At 37.2% G+C, this 23,764-nt stretch overlaps 2 protein-coding genes and 2 non-coding genes across 4 annotated transcripts in view; 3 read left to right on the top strand and 1 right to left on the bottom strand.

The window, feature by feature from the left end:
• The window catches only part of LOC134742442 (nitric oxide synthase-like), a 44,819-nt gene extending 28,402 nt beyond the window's left edge, over positions 1–16,417 (top strand). The window contains exons 5-22 of the mRNA XM_063675598.1: positions 1,733–1,874; positions 3,166–3,305; positions 7,248–7,422; positions 9,979–10,160; positions 10,403–10,517; positions 10,908–11,132; positions 11,364–11,468; positions 11,710–11,786; positions 11,875–11,975; positions 12,057–12,283; positions 12,444–12,686; positions 12,769–12,919; positions 13,008–13,177; positions 13,264–13,474; positions 13,566–13,656; positions 13,897–14,170; positions 15,078–15,269; positions 15,711–16,417. Of these exons, the coding sequence (XP_063531668.1) occupies positions 1,733–1,874; positions 3,166–3,305; positions 7,248–7,422; positions 9,979–10,160; positions 10,403–10,517; positions 10,908–11,132; positions 11,364–11,468; positions 11,710–11,786; positions 11,875–11,975; positions 12,057–12,283; positions 12,444–12,686; positions 12,769–12,919; positions 13,008–13,177; positions 13,264–13,474; positions 13,566–13,656; positions 13,897–14,170; positions 15,078–15,269; positions 15,711–15,830 (2,941 nt within the window). The 3' untranslated portion in view covers positions 15,831–16,417. The remainder of the gene's footprint in view (positions 1–1,732; positions 1,875–3,165; positions 3,306–7,247; positions 7,423–9,978; positions 10,161–10,402; positions 10,518–10,907; positions 11,133–11,363; positions 11,469–11,709; positions 11,787–11,874; positions 11,976–12,056; positions 12,284–12,443; positions 12,687–12,768; positions 12,920–13,007; positions 13,178–13,263; positions 13,475–13,565; positions 13,657–13,896; positions 14,171–15,077; positions 15,270–15,710) is intronic.
• On the top strand, positions 743–815 carry Trnae-uuc (transfer RNA glutamic acid (anticodon UUC)). The gene has a single exon. It is a non-coding gene; the product is annotated as a tRNA-Glu (tRNA).
• Trnae-uuc (transfer RNA glutamic acid (anticodon UUC)) lies at positions 1,195–1,267 on the top strand. The gene has a single exon. It is a non-coding gene; the product is annotated as a tRNA-Glu (tRNA).
• Positions 16,418–17,653: 1,236 nt separating the features above from the next.
• On the bottom strand, positions 17,654–20,636 carry LOC134742500 (cilia- and flagella-associated protein 299-like). Its single transcript, XM_063675717.1, has 4 exons — positions 20,379–20,636; positions 19,316–19,493; positions 18,832–19,029; positions 17,654–17,939 (listed from the first exon to the last, which is right to left on the bottom strand). Exons 1-4 carry the CDS (start codon positions 20,546–20,548, stop codon positions 17,769–17,771), a joined length of 717 nt encoding a protein of 238 aa, XP_063531787.1. The 5' UTR covers positions 20,549–20,636; the 3' UTR covers positions 17,654–17,768.
• Positions 20,637–23,764: the final 3,128 nt, after the last annotated feature.

The following is a 23,764-nucleotide window of genomic DNA, read 5'->3' on the forward strand; positions in this document are numbered from 1 at the left end:
GCGGGTAAAAATAAATGTTTTGACCTCTAGTATGCGTGTGCCAAACGGCTCAACTCTACACCGATTTTTTTTGCGTACACCTTACACTATAACATCTAAAGATACCGAACGGAGATCACGATAAGCCATGCTGAGATAAAAAAACCGGCCAAGTGCGAGTCGGACTCGCGCACGAAGGGTTCCGTACCATTACGCAAAAAACGGCAAAAAAAATCACGTTTGTTGTATGGGAGCCCCCCTTAAATAGTCATTTTATTCTGTTTTTAGTATTTGTTGTTATAGCGGCAACAGAAATACACCACCTGTGAAAATTTCAACTGTCTAGCTATCACGGTTCATGAGATACAGCTTGGTGACAGACGGACAGACGGACAGCGGCGTCTTAGTAATAGGGTCCCGTTTTTACCCTTGAGGTACGGAAACCTAAAAATGTGATAAGTAGTATCGAATTATTGTGAACTATTACATTTTATAGCAAACATATTCGAAAATTGCGTTACAGTAATATTTGAACGCCCCCTTAACAAACATATTACAGTTTATAAACTACGCAAGGTAAACTTATCATTCATAAAAACGGCTTTTCATAAAACACTGTTTATTTACTGAAGTTATTTCAGAAAAGATTTAACTGACAAAAAGTAATATTTAAAAATATATAAGAAGTGTAACGCTCTTACGGTAGATGTCGTTAGGGTCCCCTAGACCCATATAGTGGAAAGATTTGCTTACTATGGATGAGGTCTTGGTGGCTCAGTTGGCAGAGCCCTGGAGTTTCAATCCAGAGGCCGTGAGTTCAAGTCTCACCAAAGGCAGTAATTTTTCCACTGTTAAATTTATTCTGGTGGCCAATTATTTATTGTGTACCTCAACGATTTTAATTAGGTATGTAAAAAACTTATACAGACTACGAATTTTAAGTGATTTGTGAGTTTATTCAAAATTATCACACCCGAAATCTACAAAAACACAAAAAAAAAAAACGCTCTCACAGTAGCTGTGCGCGTCACAACTCACAAGCAATGCGCATCCCGTTTGTCGACGGACGGACGTTTGTCTGAAGTTATTTCAGAAAAGATTTAACTGACAAAAAGTAATATTTAAAAATATATAAGAAGTGTAACGCTCTTACGGTAGATGTCGTTAGGGTCCCCTAGACCCATATAGTGGAAAGATTTGCTTACTATGGATGAGGTCTTGGTGGCTCAGTTGGCAGAGCCCTGGAGTTTCAATCCAGAGGCCGTGAGTTCAAGTCTCACCAAAGGCAGTAATTTTTCCACTGTTAAATTTATTCTGGTGGCCAATTATTTATTGTGTACCTCAACGATTTTAATTAGGTATGTAAAAAACTTATACAGACTACGAATTTTAAGTGATTTGTGAGTTTATTCAAAATTATCACACCCGAAATCTACAAAAACACAAAAAAAAAAAACGCTCTCACAGTAGCTGTGCGCGTCACAACTCACAAGCAATGCGCATCCCGTTTGTCGACATTGGTACGTCCCCCCTTTTACTTATCCTTGAATTGCTCGCGTTGTTAACCTGCCGAGACAGTACTTGTGTCCGGCACTATATGCAGTCCGCGCGTGGTTACGGGACTTCCCCCTACAGTTAAATTAATTGTATTTTTTGCAATAATTGGCGATTCAAAAATCATGTATTTACACCGCTGCCATTACTGTTTTCTATATCGCACGTGAAATTAAAAATCCTTATCATCTGTCAACAGATCTGCAATCACCATTTTCCCCCAACGCACAGACGACAAACATGACTACAGGATATGGAACCCACAGCTCATCAACTACGCCGGTTACGTGCAAGAAGACGGATCAGTCTTAGGCGACCCTGGCAGAGTCGAATTTACAAATGTACGTACAACACTCGGGGCAATGTCTGTGAATCATCTAATTATAATACTTAATTAATTATTATAAGTCTGCAGTAAGGGGTAATGATTAACATTAAGTAAGATGTGTAAAATCTAAGACAATATCGTGCTTCAAATTTGACAGGTAAACGAGATAACGATGTACAGCTTCATACATTTTGCGTTCACTCTGATTGAAAAATGTTTGATAATTCAGTTACCGCAAAACATAATTATGGCGCAGTACATACAGAGCCATCTGTTTTAAATGTCAAACTAAGGGGTACATTTTTTTCTTAGACTGTACCTCTCTATTACAATCAATTATCTTTGCCTAAACACATTGTTTACCTTTAAATTGTTTACTAGCGGATCTTTTAAATATAAAAACTTGACATTTAGACTGTGGACGATATAAGACGAGCCGATAAAATGAGCTGGGTCGATTAGAAGCGGTTGTAGATGAGTCGAATTCACGGATGTGATCTAATCAACGTGGTCATTTCCTAGCCAGTGTGGTTCGGGATTGGGAAATGAACCGAAATAGGGATTTCCATTTTGTCGGCTTCGCACGACATCATCTGACCAGTAATTGTAGTAACGTTTTACTTACACTATTGAAATGGTTAGTTCTGACCATACTATAGAAAATAAAAATTTAAGAACCGTCAACATAACACATTGTTAAGTAATTTGTGACAAGTTTGTTTTATAGAATATAGACTTGACTTGATATAGGCTTCATTAGATCTCACAACTTTTTTAGCTGCGAGATTTGGATGTTTAATGTGTTGCGATTTTGATAAAGTGTTTTAGGAATAAATGGATGGTATGAACCTAAATATGGTACTTAGTTTCACGTTACGTTCCATCTATGTAGTTTATAAATCGAGAGTGAATAGACATCTTTTAGGTAAGCATGTTCCATCCTAGACTGCATCGGCACTTACCATGAGGTGAGATTGCGGTCAAATGCTTACCTTTTTCTAATAATTTTTATTTATATATGTATAACATTTTGTCTAAGTAAGCAATTGTTTGTAAAATGTTAACCTTAATACCTTACTGTAAAGGTTCAAAATTGGTAAAACATTACTTTATGAATCGGTATACTAGTAAACATTGACACGGCACAGACTCACTCACTCACACGGCAAAGAGCCAAAATTTGTTCAACGTTTGTACGTCATCCGTCTCATGCGATTTAACCTTTTGACCGCCATTTTTCATCTTAAAAAATATATATTCACTTTTGTTTTGTCAACAAAAACTCAAGTGTTTTTTTCGACTAGATCTGCATAAAGCTGGGATGGAAGCCGACGTACAAGATGTGGGACATTTTGCCTCTGGTGCTGCAGGCCGACGGCAAGGAGCCAGAGTTCTTCGATTTACCCCGGGATATTATATTGGAAGTTCAGATGGAACATCCTGAGTAAGTATGAGTAACATGAACATTGCTTTTATATGTCAAATCGTTTCATTCCTAATTACACAGACATAAAAAAAACAATCACTAAAAATCCTAAGAACTAAGAAATTTAGGTACTACTAATAAAACTAAAACTAAATTAATCTTTAAAAACTAATCGAATGACCCACCCCGCATCGCTCCCGGCGAAAAGGTGCCCATCACGCTAGCCGCGTTTCCGCGCTGAACCGCGATGGACAACCTCTGCGCCAGGAACGACCCGGAGCGGGGGTCGTGGCCCCTCTCCTGCAGGCGGCGCCCCAGCTCCCCGAGAATTTTTTTTTGCTTCCGCGGACCAGCACCCAGACGTCTCCACGGCATAGATCGTACGACCCCCATATTCATTAAAACTTTACATGCCTATATTATTCTTCCAAACACAAACGGGGAAAAGGTTTCAAAAGCGTTTTAGATCGTTAATGAATGATGCAATAATAATAAACTCATTGCATTGCATAGAAACTTTATATGTTATCAATGTATGTGACATACATTTTAAGTGTACCGCTCCACAATTAAAAACGTAGTCGCAAAATGATTGTACAGCGATCGATGACATACGAACCTAAAGGCAATATGACCAGACGGTAAAGTTTGTGTTCATACATGAGTATATGTACAATCGCCCTCGAGTAGGACAATTGTATTACGAGAGAAATTAACGATCTACTGCCAGTGAAAGCGAATCAATCAAAGCCAACTCACCCCGTGTCTGCATGTCGAACGGCTGGTCGGTATCGACACTCCAACGGCGAGCTGATGCTGTAGGGGCTGCGACGAGGGTTTTGAGCACTCAAATCGACAGTTTTTAACACATTTTTGGTTTATCACGACGAACGAGCTTGCGCCTACGAGAATGAGCGGCCATCGAATCGATCTACCTTCAACTGGCTTTTTTATAAACGTCAAAAAAATTCGAAAAACTACCCTACCTACTGTCGCTAATAAATGTGTTCCATTTAACGATATATAGAATGACATTTCTCAAAAAAAAAAAAAAACTAAACTAGATATGGTGTCCGGAAACATCAGTATATGTTTTTTTCTTTATTTATTTTATTATGTTGCATAATGATGATTGTTACAGAAACAAAGAACTATAAATATAAATTAAGACTTGTCACAACTCACAAGAACTTTATTGAAGAAGAAGAGCTTTATTGTTGGAACCTAAGATGTAAACTACACGTTCTGTAACATAGATTACGCATTGACTGGTTGTTTGTATAGCAACGTAATTTTGAATACTTTGAGTTTTGATTGGTTCTAACGCTCCAAATATGTCATTCACGGAATAAGCACACTTTTATCTAATTCAAGTGGTTTTCCTCCATTATATTATACCTATATTTTAAATAGTTATAGGGACTTACCAAGTTGTTACCTAATTTTTATAACTGATGAGAAAGAAAGATGAAATGATAATTTATTGATGTGTAGTCAGTGCCGGCCCGAGTCCTTGATCAGGGTAGAGCGAAATCGGGTTTTGGCGCCCTTCGTTGAAGCTTTTTACCCAAAAGCAAAACGAACCGTATTTTGGGCCCGCGTCACACTAGCGTCTTTTAAAACTTTTTTTTTTCTCATTTGCCATTTTGGCGCCCCCCTTGCCATCCGGCGCCTAGAGCGGCCGCTTCACTCGCTCTACCCTAGATCCGGCCCTGTGTGTAGTGTGTAGGAAGATATTTATAGTATAATGTTAAATACTACCGAGAAAGTAATAGGTAATACTTGTATATTTTATGGATCAATAATCGTAAAGGGAAACGTCATTGTTCTACATGGTTGATGTGTAAGACATTACGTGTTGATGTCAAACGTAGGCGTAGGTAATGACGATGTGATGACATACGGGAAACGCGTACGTAAATAAACTTGGTAATTAAATTGACGTTAGGTGATTCAGAAATTAATTTTGTACCATGTTTTTACAAGAATTCTACGTATCTCGGTACTATAAACAAAATTTTACTCCTTTACTGCACATTTATGTAAATGCTGCCATTGTACTGATATTATAGAATGAATTGGATATATTATACTTCTGTTGGAACCTCGTTTGTTATATCTAAAATCAATTGCCACTTATCTTTCTAGAATATGAGCGTTAGTCCGTCATACTTATAATAATAGAGCAAGTTTTTTTTTCTTTTGAATAAAAATAATATTCAAATTACACTACATGACAAGTTACAAGCTGTCACGAACCGGGCCACTGATATTATCCCGCAAGGAAACACTCCCGTACCCTTCCGCAAACCGCACCGCAGATTGCCCGATGTGGGGTACTGGCATGCCTTTGATATAAACTTTACATACGTACCAAATACTGTTAATGTGTTTGTGCCTCTGATTTAAACGGTTCTCAATTTTCCCATGGGTAAAGCGACTCAGATATTTTTTTAAGAAATGTACTTTGCACGCGGGTTCCACAAGGAGCTCGGAAAGCGGTTGAGGGAGGCAACGGGGGACCTTCGCGCGGGCAGCTTTCTCGCGCAAAGGCTTGCTATCGCGATACAGCGCGGGAAAGCTGCCTGCGTGATGGGCACCTTGCCAAGAGGTCAGGGTTTGTTATAGGGATTTTTATTTTTTTACGTAGGTTTAGTTTTAGTCGTTTTATTTTATAAGTAGTCATAATATTGTTAGTTAGTTAATTGTTACAAATAATGTAAATGTTATTTATCATCTTTTCAATAACGCTTAGTTCCTTACTCTTTTAAATTATACATGATCGTAGCAACTATTTTCGATCATTGCTGGAAGCCGGTCTGATTGTAGACATGTATTGTATGAAAACAACGGCGTCGCTAATAAGCTATAATATAGGTAGGTACTAGATAAAAAGCTCAGCTCAGTCTCTATTGATTGGGAAACGAAAAGTATGTACTGAGCGAAACGTAGCAATTTTACGATCTTGCGCTACGTGAGACATAAGCCACGATGAAGAGATATTGCGTCTATTCATATCCCAAGAAAGTAAATTTCAAGTTCAAAGACACACCTACAAGAACATGCTTTTCAACGTTTCTAGAAGACAAGCACTTATAATATTCAAAATAAGTCCAATTTTGTATACAAGTCTGCCTATTTGACGTACTTACCTAACCCGTTTCGAAACATAGTAAGTACTCTTAGACAAAATAAATTTGGACTAATGAAATTTCAGCAAACGAAACATCGGAAAAAAAGTGCTTGGAACATTTATAGATGAACGCCCGAGACGTCATAATCTTTCACAATCTATTTATCAAGGCAATATTTTCGTGCATGTTTCAGTAAAATAGTATTACGTGCTCTTGTATCTTATATCACTTACATGTACGAGTATGTTGTCCCTTAACGTAGGTGAGCCGAGGTCAACATGTAAATTATTCTATTCGAGTATTTATACTTTCTATTGAGGGAACTTTATGCAATTGTGCATAGGGAGTTATGGCAGCACGTGCGAGATTGCATGATTTTTCCGATGGGTGAGTGGTGGACTGTAATTGTGCAGTGAAATAAAGTATATTTATATGGTATAAAAGGCATTAAATTTTCATTTTTGCTTATTGAAGAATATTATATTTTATTTTATTGTCTAGAGATCACAAACTTACAAATTCCATGAAAGGGAACTTTACCTATACCAAGGGTCTCCTACAGATTTTTAAATCCTTTTTTAGGGTTCCGTACCCAAAGGGTAAAAACGGGACCCTATTACTAAGACTCCGTTGTCCGTCTGTCCGTCTGTCTGTCACCAAGCTGTATCTCATAAACCGTTGTAGCTAGACAATTGAAATTTTCACAGGTGATGTATTTCTGTTGCCGCTATAACAACAAATACTAAAAAGTAGAGAGCCCTCGGTGCGCGAGTCCGACTCGCACTTGGTCGGTTTTTAATGTTATTATTAATTTGTCCTTTCTCAGATTGGACTGGTTCAAAGAGCTCGGCCTGCGCTGGTACGCGCTGCCTGCCGTTTCCAATATGAAACTGGACTGCGGTGGCATCGAGTTCACCGCAACCGCATTTAACGGCTGGTACATGGGCACCGAGATCGGGTGCCGCAATTTTTGCGACGCTAGCCGCTTAAATATATTAGAAGTGCGTATATTTTTAAATAAGTACTATATCTATACTGATACGTATGTTATAACTGCTGTAATGTAAGTGCTGACACTGGAGAGTCATGAAGAATTGAATGTTAGTAACGGGAATAATGGTGTCCCGGATATTTGAGGCCGAACCCAGAAGCCCACATGTAAACTTTCGGCATTTTAACGAAATGTAAAGGGTACACCGAGCGCATTCAGCGGATAGTCGTGTCATAGAGTGCATGCAGGACCTGCTAGAGTGTTAATGACAATTAATGGAATCTAAAATTCACTAAGCCATTGAATTAATTACTGAAACAGCCCAATAATTAATCCCTTCTGTAACTAAATGGCCAAGTGAATTTTAGGTTTACAACCGGCTTGAATAAAAGTTATTATATTTTATTGCAAACTAACCAGCAATTGACCCTTAGCTCTAAACGATTATTTCTTTAACTACTTGTGCTTGTATTTTTCCTTCTAACTGTTGAACCATCGGTCCAAGAAATATGAAAAAAATCACAAAAATAGTTCAATAAACGTTAAAACAAACGTGATCAGTTAAGCCGTTTTTGATTTATCGCTCAGTCTTCCTTTCTTATTTTATTTAAAAGCCTGGCAACAAAATTACCATCATTTTGATATATAATTCAAGCGTGATTTATAATTATATATAATATACATAATTATATATTGATATATAATTCAGACAGATGTGTGCAATTATCATTAAAAACTCACCTGTCACCTCAATTATCATTACACAAGGCAACCAGATAATAGTAACCGGAAAAAGTTGGGCAACCTAATTGATTCATGCTGTACGGTTGTTGTAAGTTGTATACTTTCCATTGGAACTTATTTCGTTCGTCAAACAAGTCGGTGAAATTTGAATAAAAAATTTTTTTTTTTTTTTTTCAAAAATGTATTAAAAATAGCCTTGACCATATTTTTTTCGGCAACCCTATTTATTTATGTTCAGGGACATATTCTCTTTCATAAAATATAAGTTTCATCCGTCAGACGTATCGGTGAAGGTCGACCATATACAGGGTGGAACAGAACGAACGACCTTTACGCAAACGGGGAATTGTTTAGGCTACGTACTTTATTTTTCACTTATTAATCACGTTAATATTTCTAACCGTTTGAGAGATACAGTTTGTAAAACATTTGTGCAAAAATCTGTATGTTTCAACCCTAGCAAGTAGATCCGATGACGTCATCAAGGCGAAAGATGTACTAGTTATCTAAATAAGACCATTTTACCGACGTCATGTAGTTACAAAAGTTAATGACAATGACGCATTCATGTCACTGTAAAGTTGACTTTTGCTCTTAAGTCCTAGCATAGACATGGTATGCGTAAATTGTAGAGTATGGGGTTAATAAAAAGGTTTAATTCCAACTAAAATTGTTAATAACAATAATGTTTAGGTTCCTAAACGATTTTCTTTGTTACCACATTTTACTATTCTTCAAAGTTTGGCACTAATTTTTTAATAGTAAAATGTCTCGCGAAGAAGTACAATAATTTGAAGTACAGACAAACCTCTTTTAAAAATGGCGAAGTTTTTGGTTTGATGATTGATTGAATACTATTAAAAAGGTGACGTGCTTTGACATAATGTCACATATCGTGTTTAAAAATGCCACAATTAAATGCTAACGGTTATTTTAATTTACTCTTTTTATACGCGGAGTGCAATTATAATGCTGCCGAGGCTTTACGCCAGTACCGAAACAGATTCCCACCACCTCATCCAACCGGATATAGGGTAATACTTCGAGCTATGGACCGTGTGACTAACAATCGTCCCATGTCCCATCGTACCTCGAACGGGTCAGAACGACCAACGCGGAGGACGCGTTGTTGAACATTCAGTTAGATTTGAGGAGAGAGTGCTACGCTACTTTGACCGTCATTCTAGAGCAAGTTCAAGACATACGGGCCGACATTTTGACACAAATCATTCTAAAATATTGAGAATATTGAAACGTGCCCGCCGTCACCCTTTCAAAATTCAAAAAGTTCAAGCTCTGCTACCCAGAGACTGACTGAGCTGAAGTGCGTGAGAAATTGAATGACATGTTTGGACGTCATTGGATAGGCAGATTTGGGCCACGCCGTTGGCCACCTAGACCTCCAGACCTAACACCCTTGGACTTCTTTTTATGAGGCACTTTAAAAAAAAGTGTACAAGGAGGAATGCAACACCGCGGACGAGATGAGACAAAGGCTTACAGTTGCCTTTGAAATACTCCGCAGGAATGTCCGAAACCGAATGTACGACATGGCGGTACTTTTGAGCATAGAATGTAAACTCAAATTAATGACATGACATGTGTCAATTAAAAATGTAAATAACTTTGTAGGGTTGTCAGTGATATAAACATGTTTAATTTTAATGATTTTGTTTTACTTTTTAATCCAGCTTTGCGATTGTAATAAATCGATCGATCACTTAGATAACACTGTCCTTTCAGCTCGGTCGCTAGAAATGTTCCACCCTGTATAACGTATTTTAAGACTATACGGGGCCTTAAAATGTATACGAATTTGCAGAAAGTAGCGTTGAGAATGGGCCTCGAGACCACTTCGGCGGTATCCCTCTGGAAGGACCAGGCAGTGGTGGAGATCAACAAAGCCGTGTTGCACAGTTTCCACAGGGATACCATATCCATCGTGGACCACCACTCTGCCTCCGAACAGTTTATAAAGCATTTGGAAAACGAAAACAAGGCTAGGTTGGTTAAATCTATTTCTAAACAAAATATTGTGTGGATCCCTTTAAAGTGAACGTATGCGTATGTATTTGTATCCTCCCATAAACTCCCATATTTTAAGCATAGACGCAGACTCTGACTTTATTGATTTTCCTTTATGTTTATTCATCCTTTATTTGAAATAACTAATTTGTGCGAAGAAAGCATGACATATCCTAACGCGTAAGGTAATCTCAATTATTTCTTACTTTCTATTTTTTCAGGGGAGGCTGCCCAGCTGACTGGGTCTGGATAATTCCTCCGCTTTCATCATCCCTAACACAAGTTTTTCACCAAGAAATGGCTAATTATTACATGAAACCGTCTTATGAGTATCAAGTAAGTTTTCACTTTATCAATTCATATTAATAAAATTGAAATTCCTAAGTTTACCTACTTTAAATTTAAAAAGAAACTTTAAGGACCAAGGTTAAGTGCAATAAAAACAAACGCTTTCAGTCTATGGAAAGAATTACATTGATAGAATTATTTTGTTTGATACCTTACGTTAATAAAGATAAATAGAATAGAATATCTTTAGCAATAAAGATATTCTATTCTAGTCTAATCATATGTAAATGGCGGTTTCATCTAAATATCAGCGTTGGTCACCGCCAGTACTTGTCGAGCTAAATTATAAACCAATTTTGTGGAAATTTTCTTACGTTATCCAATTATATTTTTGTTTTTGTTATCGCCATTATATACTATTCTATTTTTTTTATGTAGCCTGATCCTTGGAAAAAATACAATTGGGAAAAATCAGAAGTAAAGCCACATCGAAAATTCCACTTCAAGCAAATAGCACGAGCCGTCAAGTTCACGTCCAAGCTGTTCACCACGGCCCTGTCCCGTCGCGTCAAGGTCACCATCCTCTATGCCACGGAGACAGGCAAATCTGAACAATATGCCAAAGAATTGGGGACTATATTTGGACACGCTTTTAATGCTCAGGTGAGTTGGCACTAATTTGTAAACTGTTTTCCGTAAACAAAGCTTAAAATTTTATTTATATCAACAACACAATGAATGGATTATCCATACTACCATCTACGTAAACTTTATTACGACATTACTATTATGACATTATGTCATCAAATAGTCCCTGCAGTACACAGTATTAATAAGAAGTTTATAATGTTTTCCATTGATAAGTAAGGGGCAATTATGGTAATTTTTGTCTAGGTTTTCGCGATGGATGAGTATGACATGTTCTCTATTGAACACGAAACGCTGATTTTAATCGTGACCTCAACATTTGGCAATGGGGAGCCTCCTGCTAATGGCCAGGTATGAAAAATACGTTTTTTTTTTTATTAAACAAATAGTTGAATCATACGCTAGCGCCTTGATTTTACTCATAATGTAAGAAGTAACAAAAATTCTGAAGGTCCGTGAAGCGTGAAGGTAGGTGTACGCAAAATTGCTAATTGTTTTTGATGAAAGGAATGAATTTATTTCAATAATTGCCTATTCCCATTCCCTACTGACCTTTCAAATACTTACCTAATGTGAATTATTTGTTTTACAGGATTTTATAGAACATCTTTTCCAAATGCAAAATATGGAAAATGAACTAAATGATTCACAAAGCGCTCCCAGCCCAGGGTAAATATTACACAAAATGTTAAATGAATTACCTACTTAGATCTTTACATTATGACCCTCGAGCATACTAAGATGTTTTATTTTGCAGTTTCAGGACACCAACACCAAAATCTTTAATGAGGACTAACAGCGTCATGTCACCTCCACCGACATGCAAAAGACCTCTTTCGCGCGTGGAATCCAATAGAAGTAAGAAATATACAAGGCTTTTTATAATCTTACGATATTCAAACAAAAGTTGTTTTTATATATTTACATTTCTACACACAGGTACAACCGGAGACTCATCCATCGAACACCTTGGTCCGTTGAGTAATGTCAGCTTCGCAGTATTTGGTCTGGGATCCAGCGCATATCCCAAGTTTGCGAACTTTGCCAAAACTGTCGACAGAGTTTTGGGAGAACTGGGAGGAGAAAGAATCTTGGAAATTGCCACTGGCGATGAAATGTTTGCACAAGAACAAGAATTTCGTGTTTGGTCTTCTAAAATCTTCCAGGTATACGATAACTTTTAGTATACTAAAAGAAACAACAAATAATTAATTTGCAATAAAAAATACTTAATTTAATTTAAGGATTTATATTTTATCCTAGCATTTGACGCCCCAAACCCATAGCTTCCTTGTAGAACTATTTACTCAAATCTAATTATTTTAGGTTGCTGCCGAAACATTCTGCATGGAAGAAAATATGTTAACGGATGCCAGAAACGCAATCTCTAAACTGCCGCTAACGGAAGAAACCATCAGATTCGGCAAACCATCTACAACTGTATCTATGAAACAGGCCCTCGAGAGTACCTATAAGAGACAAATCATTCCTAGTTTGGTTAAGAAAGTCAAACGTCTAGGCGATAACACTGAAGACCGGGAAACCATATTTGTTGATATGCAACCGAGAGTAAGTTTATTCATATAATAACCCTTTTATTTCAAATCAGGTATCCGTATCTATAAACAATAACATTTTAAAAATTTTACAGGATGTAGTCAAATATGACCCAGGAGATCATCTTGGAGTTATGCCATGCAACCGTGAAGAAATTGTAAACTCTGTGTTAAAGAGACTAAAAGAAACAGACTTCGACGTCCCTGTACAACTACAAGTGATGAAGGAAACCCTTTCGCCTCTTGGTAAGACCGGACATTAACTTGTAAAAGTAATGAAATGCATTAAAATAAGCACTCATGGAGCTATTATTAACTAAGATTCATTTTATAGGCTCATCAAAGACGTGGGAGAAACATGAACGCATACCCGCAGTGTCTATCCGAGATCTGTTTACTCGTTTCCTAGACATAACAACTCCACCATCTACAACTGTTTTGAAGTACTTAGCCAAAGCTTGTACTGACGTAAAAGACTCGTTGAAAATAAATGAATTAATTCTGGTAAGACATCTTAAAGCAAAGCCTATAAATTGTGATTTCTTTGTAGGAGTTGGAATTACCTAAACCATTTTTTAAATTTATTTCAGGACTCCGATAAATATGACGAATGGAAACATTTCCAGGTCCCCCACTTAGGAGAAGTTTTGGAAGGCTTTCCATCGTGCAAGCCTCTGGGTTCACTTCTAGCGGCGCTTCTCCCTACGTTACAACCAAGATTCTATTCTATTTCTTCGTCGCCGCTGGCGCACCCGAAACATATCCATCTCACTGTAGCTATCGTATTTTACAAAGTTCGAAGTAAGTTCTTATTTACCCAACAGCAATAATGCACTCTGGCCGCGCTAACCAGCTGATCGTAATTTTTCATTAATTTCTTGTTATATTTCAGATGGTTCTGGTCCAGTCCATTATGGAGTTTGCTCAAACTATTTAAAGAATCTCAAGGAAAATAAAGACGAAATCTTCGTTTTTACAAGACGGTAAGATGCTGTTCCCAAAATTTGATAATATAAACATTAATTTTATTTTAACAAAGAATAAAATACTTTGAACGCAGTGTAAATCCTTACCGGATGCAGACCTATTTTTTATAAAGGGAGGTAGGTAGGTATGGTTGCACCAAGGCACTAAAATAATATAATATGACTTTAGTTAATATTAAGAAATAAATAAACCAAACTAAACTAAGGAATCAAGGCAAGTTTTTTTTTTATTTACAGTGCACCAACCTTCCATTTGCCAAAGAGTTTGTCGGTACCCCTCATCTTGATTGGGCCAGGTTCTGGTATCGCCCCACTGAGAGGATTCTGGCATCACAGAAAATACCAAATAAAGGAACTAAGTAAAAAGGAGAATATCGGACAAGTTTGGTTATTCTTCGGTTGTCGTACTAAAGGAATGGATATATACAGAGTCGAAAAAGAACAAGCTGTTAGAGAAGGGACTCTTAACAGAGTGTTCTTAGCTCTTTCGAGAGAAAAAAAGGATGACAATGTAATCTATTAATTGTATTTGAATAATTTTTGGCTTTTGTGAATATCTGATTTTTTTAATCTTTATCTTGTAAACCGGACATACTCGTACTATTAGTAGCCATGATCTTACTCGTACTCTAGTTGTCTTGCACCAACAATATAGCACAACAGTAGGTAAATAAATTTGTGGCTATTTTGAGACAGGATAACATATTCAATTCAATTCAATTCAATTCAATTTATTTTGTATCAGACATAAGTAATTAGTCCATAGAAATGTTAGTAACAAAAAAAAACTTATTTTATACGTTAGCAACTTACAGACTGCTTAAAATATGTTATATACAGTACCTCTTGACTCCATATGAATGGAATTCCAGTGCCGCCAGACTGCACTAGTCGGGCACTGTGACACCAGATTCAGGAGACTGTTGGTACTCTCCTGCACGCGGCGCATCAGGGAAGCGGTTCTCTTGCGTATTATTGATATAAAGCTGTCCACGCGTGACTCGGCGAACATATGAAATGGTAGTAGCGATTCGGTAATTAATAAATTAACATAGTTAAAACCAACCGTCAGTAAAATTGCTTGATACAAAATACTAAGTCACGCCATTAAAATTATGAAAGCAATTTCCTTCCCAGAAATAGACTTTTAAGGCAAATACGATTTTTTCTACAAATAAAATAGACTACACAAAATCCATCGATCAATAAATATGTTGCAAATGACTATTTTTCTTTCTATCAATATACTTAAATGTGAGGTTTCATACCTCAAGAGCTTTTATGCCCGATACCGGATTTTTAGGCATGGATCGCCACAAATCATCTTAAAGAACAAGCTCTTGAAATGAAATGAAATGATGAAATGAAAATAAGGTATTGCTAAAGGTATTGCTTCAACAACAAACATTCGATTGCAGAAATACGTCCAAGACCACTTAAGAGAGGAAGGTCAAGCAATAACCAGAATGCTCATGGAAGAAGGTGGACACTTCTACGTGTGTGGAGACTGTAAGATGGCGGAGGAGGTGCAACAGACGCTGAAGCAGATACTGCAACAGCACACTAACTTCTCGGCGCTTGAGGCAGAGCATTTCATAATGAACTTAATGGTAACTTGTTTCACAAAGTACATTCTACGCTTATTCTTTAAGTATAAAACCGTGGGCACTTACTAAGTACTCAGTCGCATAAGCTTTAAGCGTTGTAAAACGAGTTCTTTATTTTTAATGACTCGAATATCATGGTGCCTATCAGATTTTGCTTTCCACTTCAGTTCGTAATTCAGTTCAAATACTTTAGCAAAAACAAGCACTGGAAATGATCATCAATTTTCTTGATGTTCAGAAGCTTCCATACAACTTCTTATTGAATACTTATTTAATTTTACTAAATAAATTATATTGGGCATATACATTTGTGAGTTTGAATCAAACTAAAATTATCAAACTGTTTTATATTTAACTGCGCGATGGCTCGTAATTTTCCGCGAATGCAAAATTTAGTCTCCTATTATAATTACACGTGAACTCAATTTTATGTATTCGTTTCAGGATGATAACCGATATCATGAAGACATATTCGGCATCGTTTTACGCACGGCAGAGGTGAAGAATGCCTCCAGAGAAACCGCTCGAAGAACCCGACTGGAATCAGGACAATCTCAATCTTAAAATCAATTATACTTAATTTAAATTAAGTTCAAGTTGTGATAAGGGAACAAATTATATGTATGCATGGGGAATCAAAGATTGTATAGAGAAATGCTATAATTAAGATGCATTTAGGTATGGTAATAAAAGCGGGATTAGTACTACAGCCTTTCTCTTATCTGGTGATTAAGAGGTATTTAACGGAATAAATAGGATAGATTATATTGACTAGCGTCTAAGCCACAGATTGGCCAACGTGACCTCCAAGCCATGAAAGCCAACCAAATCCTCCAAGGAGCAGGAAGCAGAAAAATGCCAACTCTATAGTCGGCAACAACAGACCGGGCTGTCGTCAAAGACCGCGACAGACGCAGCCAAAAAGGGCCTCGCCCTGAAATGGCCTCCTCACATCCCCAGAAAGGGGGAGTGTCAGAAGACTACGCTGGCTGGACTAGCGTCACTTCCTATTCCATTATGGTAACGCGATGGCACAATATAGCAAGTTATTCCAGCCACAACAAAATTCAGTGATGGACCAATAAATAGATTTTATGTAATTGTTAAGTTTTATATTACTTGAACAAGTTTGAGAACAAATCAAATTATTTTATTTAATATTTTGATTTGTGTTTTTTAAAGTAGTCACACTACTATATATAAATTAAAAACTGTAATAGATGTCATATATTAAAGAAAAAGTGACGAAGCCCTCCAGTGGTGAATGCCGGATTCGGATGTTCATAGATGGCAGCACCAGTCTCTCTCGCTACAACGTAAATCCGTAAGGAGTTCGTTTAGGAGGTGCAAGCGCGCACTGCTTGCCCTTAGAGCTGGTCAAAGACGCATAGTCTTACTAAGATGGCATATAGTCGAGAAATTCGGACGGGGCACCGCCGTGGCGGGGTGGCCTAGGGGTTTATAGCGTTAGCCGCGATAGCTAAAGACGCCAGTTCGAATCCGGCCTTCACCACTGGAGGGCTTCGTCACTTTTTCTTTAATATATGACATATATTACAGTTTTTAATTTTATATTACTTATATTTGATTGTTGGAATTATTTTTTTAAACAGTATTATAATATGCAGTATTAAATAATAATATAATTGTTTACCCTGTACTTACATTGAAAGGTCTCCAATTCAGTGTTTTTTGTAATCAAAAGGTCATTAACACAAGTCTCAATTTGTTTTTGTGATTCGAGAATTGTTTGAAATTATTAAATGTGTTTTAATTTAAGATATAAATTATTAAAAATATTTAACGGACGCTTACTTAGATTTAATAATATATACTTATTTATTAAGTGCTTTATTTTATTGCAATGACTGAAAAGCGTGAAGCAAGCCAAATAAGTACTGTTACGGTTTAGACATATCTACACATTGTGTATCTAACTTTAGAACATTACTTACAGTTCCTTCATTATGTACACAGACAATAACACGTATGTGCGTAGCAATGTACTCCAAACACAAGCTACGTGACAGAATTACATAAGTTTGTCCCAGTTGTATATTGTAAATAAGGCCTGGCCTTAGACCGTCCTCAAAAAAGAAGTTTCTGCACCAATTCAATATGAATACCAGTGCGCCGCGGCCGCACAAATGTTGCCTTGCTGTGTGGACGCACGTAACCTTTAATGTCGTCAATAAGCAGTATTGTTTTTATATTGTGTCAAACTTACACTAAGGCCCAGGACTGTAGCATATTATATAACTGCAAAATATTAAAGATCATGTGTTAAGAAAGAAGCCCGTATGAAAATTTATGACATGCTCAGCTTGTCATTTCGTGAATATTGTTTTCAGGGACAAAATGAACTGTTATATATAAAACGAATTAAATAATTATGTTAGATTATTTATTTGTATATCTTTAGAATATTTTTAATAAACTTGTGTAGTTTGGGGAAAAATATTTTTTTTATTAAAAATAAAACTGTACCGAGTTGCCAGTTGTTTAACTCTTTCTCCTGACAACGTGGTCATAAATCTCTATTTGTGTGTATCTCGGGGAAAAAATCCTCTGCTTCATGGTGTTCTGCCCGGGGTTCTGCTGGGGGTCAGGCCAGATGATCTTGTGGTCGTGTCGGTTTTGGAACAGCAGCCCTTTTTCCGGGTCCATTATAGGCTAAAAAGGACGAGTCTAGTTCATATCTAAATCGTAAATGCGATGTCTGCGAACTTTTTCTCTTTGGGCGCAGGATTTTAAAAAAACTTACTGACGCCGTTTGGAAAAATAAACCTTTAAATGTTAGTCTTTGTACGAGTATATTTTACGTATAAATAAATATGCAAGTACATTGCGTTTAACTAGTTGCGTTCTTTGGGCAAACGAAATGTTATTTAATTCTTCAATTAAACGAAAACAAAGCAATAATGTACGTACAAACGTTCGCTTTGAAGATCTTTTCGCCTTGTTTTAATTTTTTTTTTTAATTTACCTACTTACTCAAACTAAGTAATAACTACATTTTTAATTGTTACTAAATTCTACAAAGCAAAAGATTCACCTATTTGCTAAATATTATGAAACTAGTTGCAGCGCAGTATTTTCAATTCAATTATCATTAATTTAATTGCAAGCACTGCAATGTAACTAGTTTAATAATTGGAAACAGGTGAATCTTTCGCTCTGCAGAATTTAGCAACAATGCAAACGTAAAAGTCATCACCTGTGTTGTATATAACCTAAATTGGCATAAAAGTATACCTTGAAATGGGAATAAATTTAAATAGCGATTAAATGGATACCACATGTGCTTTGGTGTAATAATGTTGTGTGTAAAGTTTAATTAATAATTAAAAAAATAAACTAAAACTTAAGTACTAGGTATAACCACAAAATTACAGCTAACAGAAACGCAATATAGCGCTCCGTTATTCTGGTAGTAGAATGCCGCAGATGCGACATTTGAAAAACTGACTTACAATCGTTGAGTCGTTGTCGCTACAAAAACCAGTCTTAATTTCATGCTCACTTACCTAAGGTACAATTTCTGCTCAATCTTCTACTCACTTACCTTATAATTCCTGCTCATGTTGCTCCTAACAGTGCCATGGCGCCAATGGTAGTAGCCCAGGTCACTGTCCCTCGGCCACAGCATTTTGTTGGCTCTGAAGAAAGGGACCCAGTTCTCCGATATAAGCCGGTGCGCGTAGTCAATATAGCCGGAGATCTCGAAACCGCCTTTCGTGAAGTGTCGGATGAATATTATTGACTGTGGAATAACAAACATTTCACGACACGATACTGTAGCGTCCCTTTGTACACATGACATTTTAATATTTTTATCTTTAGAGTTTAAAAATAAGGTCTCACTGACACGGCTAGGCTAAAATTTAAAATGCCATACCTGCAGTATGCTAAGCCGGTTAGCTCTCACCCGAACTGCCAGCTCACGATTGAAGGGATCACTGACATCGGCTCCCTCACTAGCCAGCACATAGTATGGTTTCACCTTCGAGTATCACACATGGATCACTGGCTGAAATAGTCATAGTCACCTGTAGTATACCAAGCCGGTTGGCTCTCTCCCGAACTGCCAGCTCACGGTTGAAGGGATCACTAACATCGGTTCCCTCACTAGCCAGCACGTACGGCTTCACCGTCGGGTATACGATCTCGTGGATAAATGCGCGACGCTGGTTGAACTCTTTCTCTGATAGGGTGTCGCCATTAGCTCTAAGGATAAAAAACGGGTTATTTTCCTTCATTATCCTCATCTTGTTCTTTAATTTAGCTTCTTGTGAGTAAGTGAAATTTACGGGTAGATTATAATAGCCGATGCCAATAGCGCCTTCCAAAATATAATGCAACACGTCTTTCGGGTGATTTAGCAAGTCTGAATAGCAAATTATACCGAAAAATGAAACCAAGTAAGTAAATCATCAACTTCCTCGCGTCATCGGCGTCGGTTGGACTAAAGCAAAGGGGGTGCCGACACATTTTCATCGGAGTGATGTTATTATGACACCTGTTTTTTATTGTGTTATCGTAGAGAATACGCTAAAATAAGCATGTTTTGTAGGAAAAACTTTTCTCTAAAATCAAAAATGGCCGAGATATTTGACCCGCAAGTTGAAACCACTACTTGACAAATTAAAAGCAATCATTTGGAACAGTAAATTTAAGTAACAGAGACAAGATAGGTGCGACGACGAGCGAAGCGAGGAGGAGTGTGTTAGGTTGACCGCGATGATCGCGATCAAACAGAGCGCGAAGCCGAGCGAGCGCCAGAACAGACATGTTATTGTACCTACAAAAAAAAATCTAAGTCTTTTTTTTGCACCCCCTTTGCTTTAGGCCAACCTCGGCGTCATCCTGGCTTTTTGCCACGGTTTATAAGAACCTGAGGTCCGCTTGACAACTAATCCCGAGAATTGGCGTAGGCACTAGCTTTTACGAAAGTGACTGCCGTCTGACCTTGAAACCCAGAGGGGAAACTAAGCCTTGTTGGGATTAGTCCGGTTTCCTCACGATGTTTTCCTTCACCGAAAAGCGACTGGTAAATATCAAATGATATTTCGTACATAAGTTCCGAACCATAGATGTCGGATAGGATGTTACCTGTATCCCAAAGCAGCAACAGTCCGAGAAGTCGTTATGCTCCTGAGGTTTCTCAGATCCGCTATCTCTATTAAGGAGTCCAAGTAGTCCTCCCAAGACTCGAAGGCCAACAACCGCCTGTCGGCCTCCACGGACACAGGAAACTCGTTTTTCTTCTCGGCCATCGCCATTATTGTTTATTTTTATAAGGCTATTAAATTTATAAATAAAGTAAAAAATAATAATAGAAACTACAATAATATGAACAGACGATAAACCATGATTGACGGTTGACGTTAAACGTAAAATGTGAATTTGACGGATTATAAAGTTGTTGTCTCTGGTAGGTAAAAAAAGTTTATAATACTGAAACTATAGCTTGGACACAAAAAAAAATATTTCGAGTAAACCTAGAACCAAGCATTCTATAGATACTTACCAAAGACTATGTAACTCCGTAAAAGATGGATACAGTCTGAAAAAAAAACGTGCCTCGGAAATCAAGAAAATTTGATTATCGAACAGATGGCGCCACTGCGTTTTACTAGCTTTGTCATATTCTCGTTTAGATGGCGTTGACGGTTTCGTTTGTTATTTAACAATTTTAACGCATATCAGTAAAAGAACATGGGTCAAAATCATATAAAAATAATAAATGCAAATAAAAAAAAAACATTTATCCGTATATAAATACATTTTTTAAATTTTTATTTATTATTTTAATCGTGTGTCGATAGATGGCAGTGAATTTACTGTGGCTACAAAATTTACTATGACGTGCTATGACAGTACTCCTCTAGGGTTTTGAATGATTCACGGTTAGTTTCACTAGACTTATATCGGGAGCTCACAAATAATACAAAAGGTAATCACGGTCTATATCCCGGTCAATATAAGTCTAGTACTCCTCTATCCTATATATCCTCTTTGTACTTACTTAAGACAGAGTACCTAATAAATTAATAATTGTATATATATTTTGTCAAAGCACTGTCTCATTTCAAGCATAGACAGAGAGAATCATACTATCTTTGTCTTACACTAGTACTAGCACCCAAAAGTAAAGGATGAGTAAAGTTTTTTTGTTCTTATTTACTGACAGGATTTGCTTGACCAGCTATATTTGCGTTACACATATTTATATTCGCTAGAAACATCACTATTGACACTGAGAGATCAGTCCGATCTGTCAGTGTCAAAAGTGACATTTATTCAACCAAAGCGTTACACAAAATGCACGCTGAGGAAAATAATAACAATGACAGCATTGACAGCTCATCAAGCCAGGTAAGAGGAAACAGTCGTAACCCTGTATTTTAGATGAATCAGGTCTCTATTCAATTAAGAAATGTAACTCCTATTAATTACCAGTCAACGCCACGTCTGTGCCCGTAGCCAAAAGCCGGAGCAGCTGAGCCGGAAACGCGCGTTTAGTCCTGGTGCAAAATTACTCCACGTTTTGCTAAACAGATTTCGGTTACAAAACAATGTATCCCTAGTTTAATGCCGCACGTTTAAAACTTGTGTCACATTCTAATATGCTATTGAGGCCACAAATATTTCAACTACTCAAATTGGCATTTTGAAGCTGTTAGAGGTATTACCGGCCAAATTCAAGTAGCATCAAACTATTTCCAATATACGCAATCTCGGGAATAGTTTGTGGGTGAAGTATGTCCTCTGTTTAAAGCTTCTTAGAATGAACAGAGTACTGATCCTCTTAGGAGAGACGTCGTTATGTACTTATGGTATATAGGTAAGTCCGGTGACCACGCGCACGCTTTTCTAGAAAACATTATCTTTTGTTAAAAACACTCCAACTCCAACACTCGCGCAGAGAACGCATAAATATATTTTACTTCTATTTTAGTTAATAATGCAACTCTAGGATGCCAATCTCTTATGGCAGAATTGTTGCAAAAGTGACCGCTTTCAGCTTTAAATAATAGTTCCTAATCTCTCCGGTGGCGCTAGTTAGGCTCTGGCACATGATTATAACATGAACCATATAAGGCAACAAATAACCCGACCAAGTTACGTAGGTTGTTTTTGGTAGTATTTCGGTGTATGGTGGCGCCGCCTAATTACTGTTTTTCGCCACTTTTCATATATAGAGATTTGGCTCCTTTATATAGTCTCCATGTCTATGCAGTTTCTGTCCTATATGTAGAGAACTCAGAGGATATAACTAAACGGAGTCGCCATTAACAGGCTAACAGGCGTTCCCCTCTGTCGAAAATAGTCGGCCAATGGTCATACACAATGTATGGACTGACGTTTATCTGACATGGCTATTTTTACGTTACGTATAGCATTTGACGTGCCCCTCCCCCGCAAAAATCGGCACTTTTTTATAGAGAAAATAACAGACATGGCGTCTCCGTTTGATTAATTATATCCTCTAAGAGAGAACTTCCAAAAAATACACAATTACAACCTTTTTTAAATCAGTTAAATACTGTATTTATTTTACCATATAACTAAAAAAACTTATAACACTGTCAGTTTCCTTGTCTCCTTGTCTCGAACGACTGTCCGACAGTGCACTCGCGAATATGAATAATATGTATTCGATATTCAGTTGTTACGTTTCAAGTGTTTTGCTAAAAGTAAAATTAACAGGGGTTTGTGGTGCATGGTGAATGGGCAATAATGTTTGGTAGTGAAGAAGAAGAAGAAGAGAGAGTGAGAAAGAAATTATAATCAGTTAATACGCATAGAATAAAAATATGCTCATAGAATTTTTATTTGCGGGTGAAGTTCTGTCTTTAGTCCTGCCCAATACTTGGCCACTTCAAAACAGAGGCTTCTTAAGGCTACTTCAGTGCGTTAGGCTTGTTACTGACCCCAGCTGTTGCACAAAAGGTAATTCAAAAATGTAGTCATATAAAGGTACAAAAACATATAAAAACAATAAATAAAAACAACTTAGTTACAATTAATCTAAATACAGACTATTCAAAAATAAAACTACACTAAACTAAATCTAAAAAAGGCCCCTGCGATAAGGTCCCGAAGATGCTGGCTGCGTTTCCCCGCTGAACTGCTAGACTGATGCGTTGAGCGAGGTAACTGCCAGCCAGGTATCGTTACCGGTATAACTAAAAATCAAAATATCACGTAGCATTCGAAATATTTATTTGATATTGCAGAATGGTATTTAGGTAAGGACAATGAGTTATCAGATCACCTAAATGAAATGCAAAAAAATACATAAACAACCGAGATACCGGAATTGAATACCGGTTAATTTGTATAAAAAATATACCGGTATTCGATCCCTGATGCCAGCACACAGGTCCCCAGTTGTGTCCCCGAGTATCTTTGAAAGGTCTCCAATGTCACTGGTCAGCATATCCTACACTAAACAACACTACGTTGGGATTCCTGTACGTACCTACAGTAAT

This window comes from Cydia strobilella, chromosome 6 (genome assembly GCF_947568885.1).
Source record: "Cydia strobilella chromosome 6, ilCydStro3.1, whole genome shotgun sequence".
Classification (NCBI taxonomy): Eukaryota; Metazoa; Arthropoda; class Insecta; order Lepidoptera; family Tortricidae; genus Cydia; species Cydia strobilella.

Coding starts and splice junctions, on each gene's coding strand:
- LOC134742500 (XM_063675717.1), bottom strand. CDS start 20,548: ATGGCGATGGCCGAGAAGAAAAACGAGTTTCCTGTGTCCGTGGAGGCC. Junction 19,494..20,378: donor GTTGCTGCTTTGGGATACAG/GTAACATCCTAT, acceptor TTTTATCCTTAG/AGCTAATGGCGACACCCTAT. Junction 19,030..19,315: donor ACCGGCTTGGTATACTACAG/GTGACTATGACT, acceptor GTTATTCCACAG/TCAATAATATTCATCCGACA.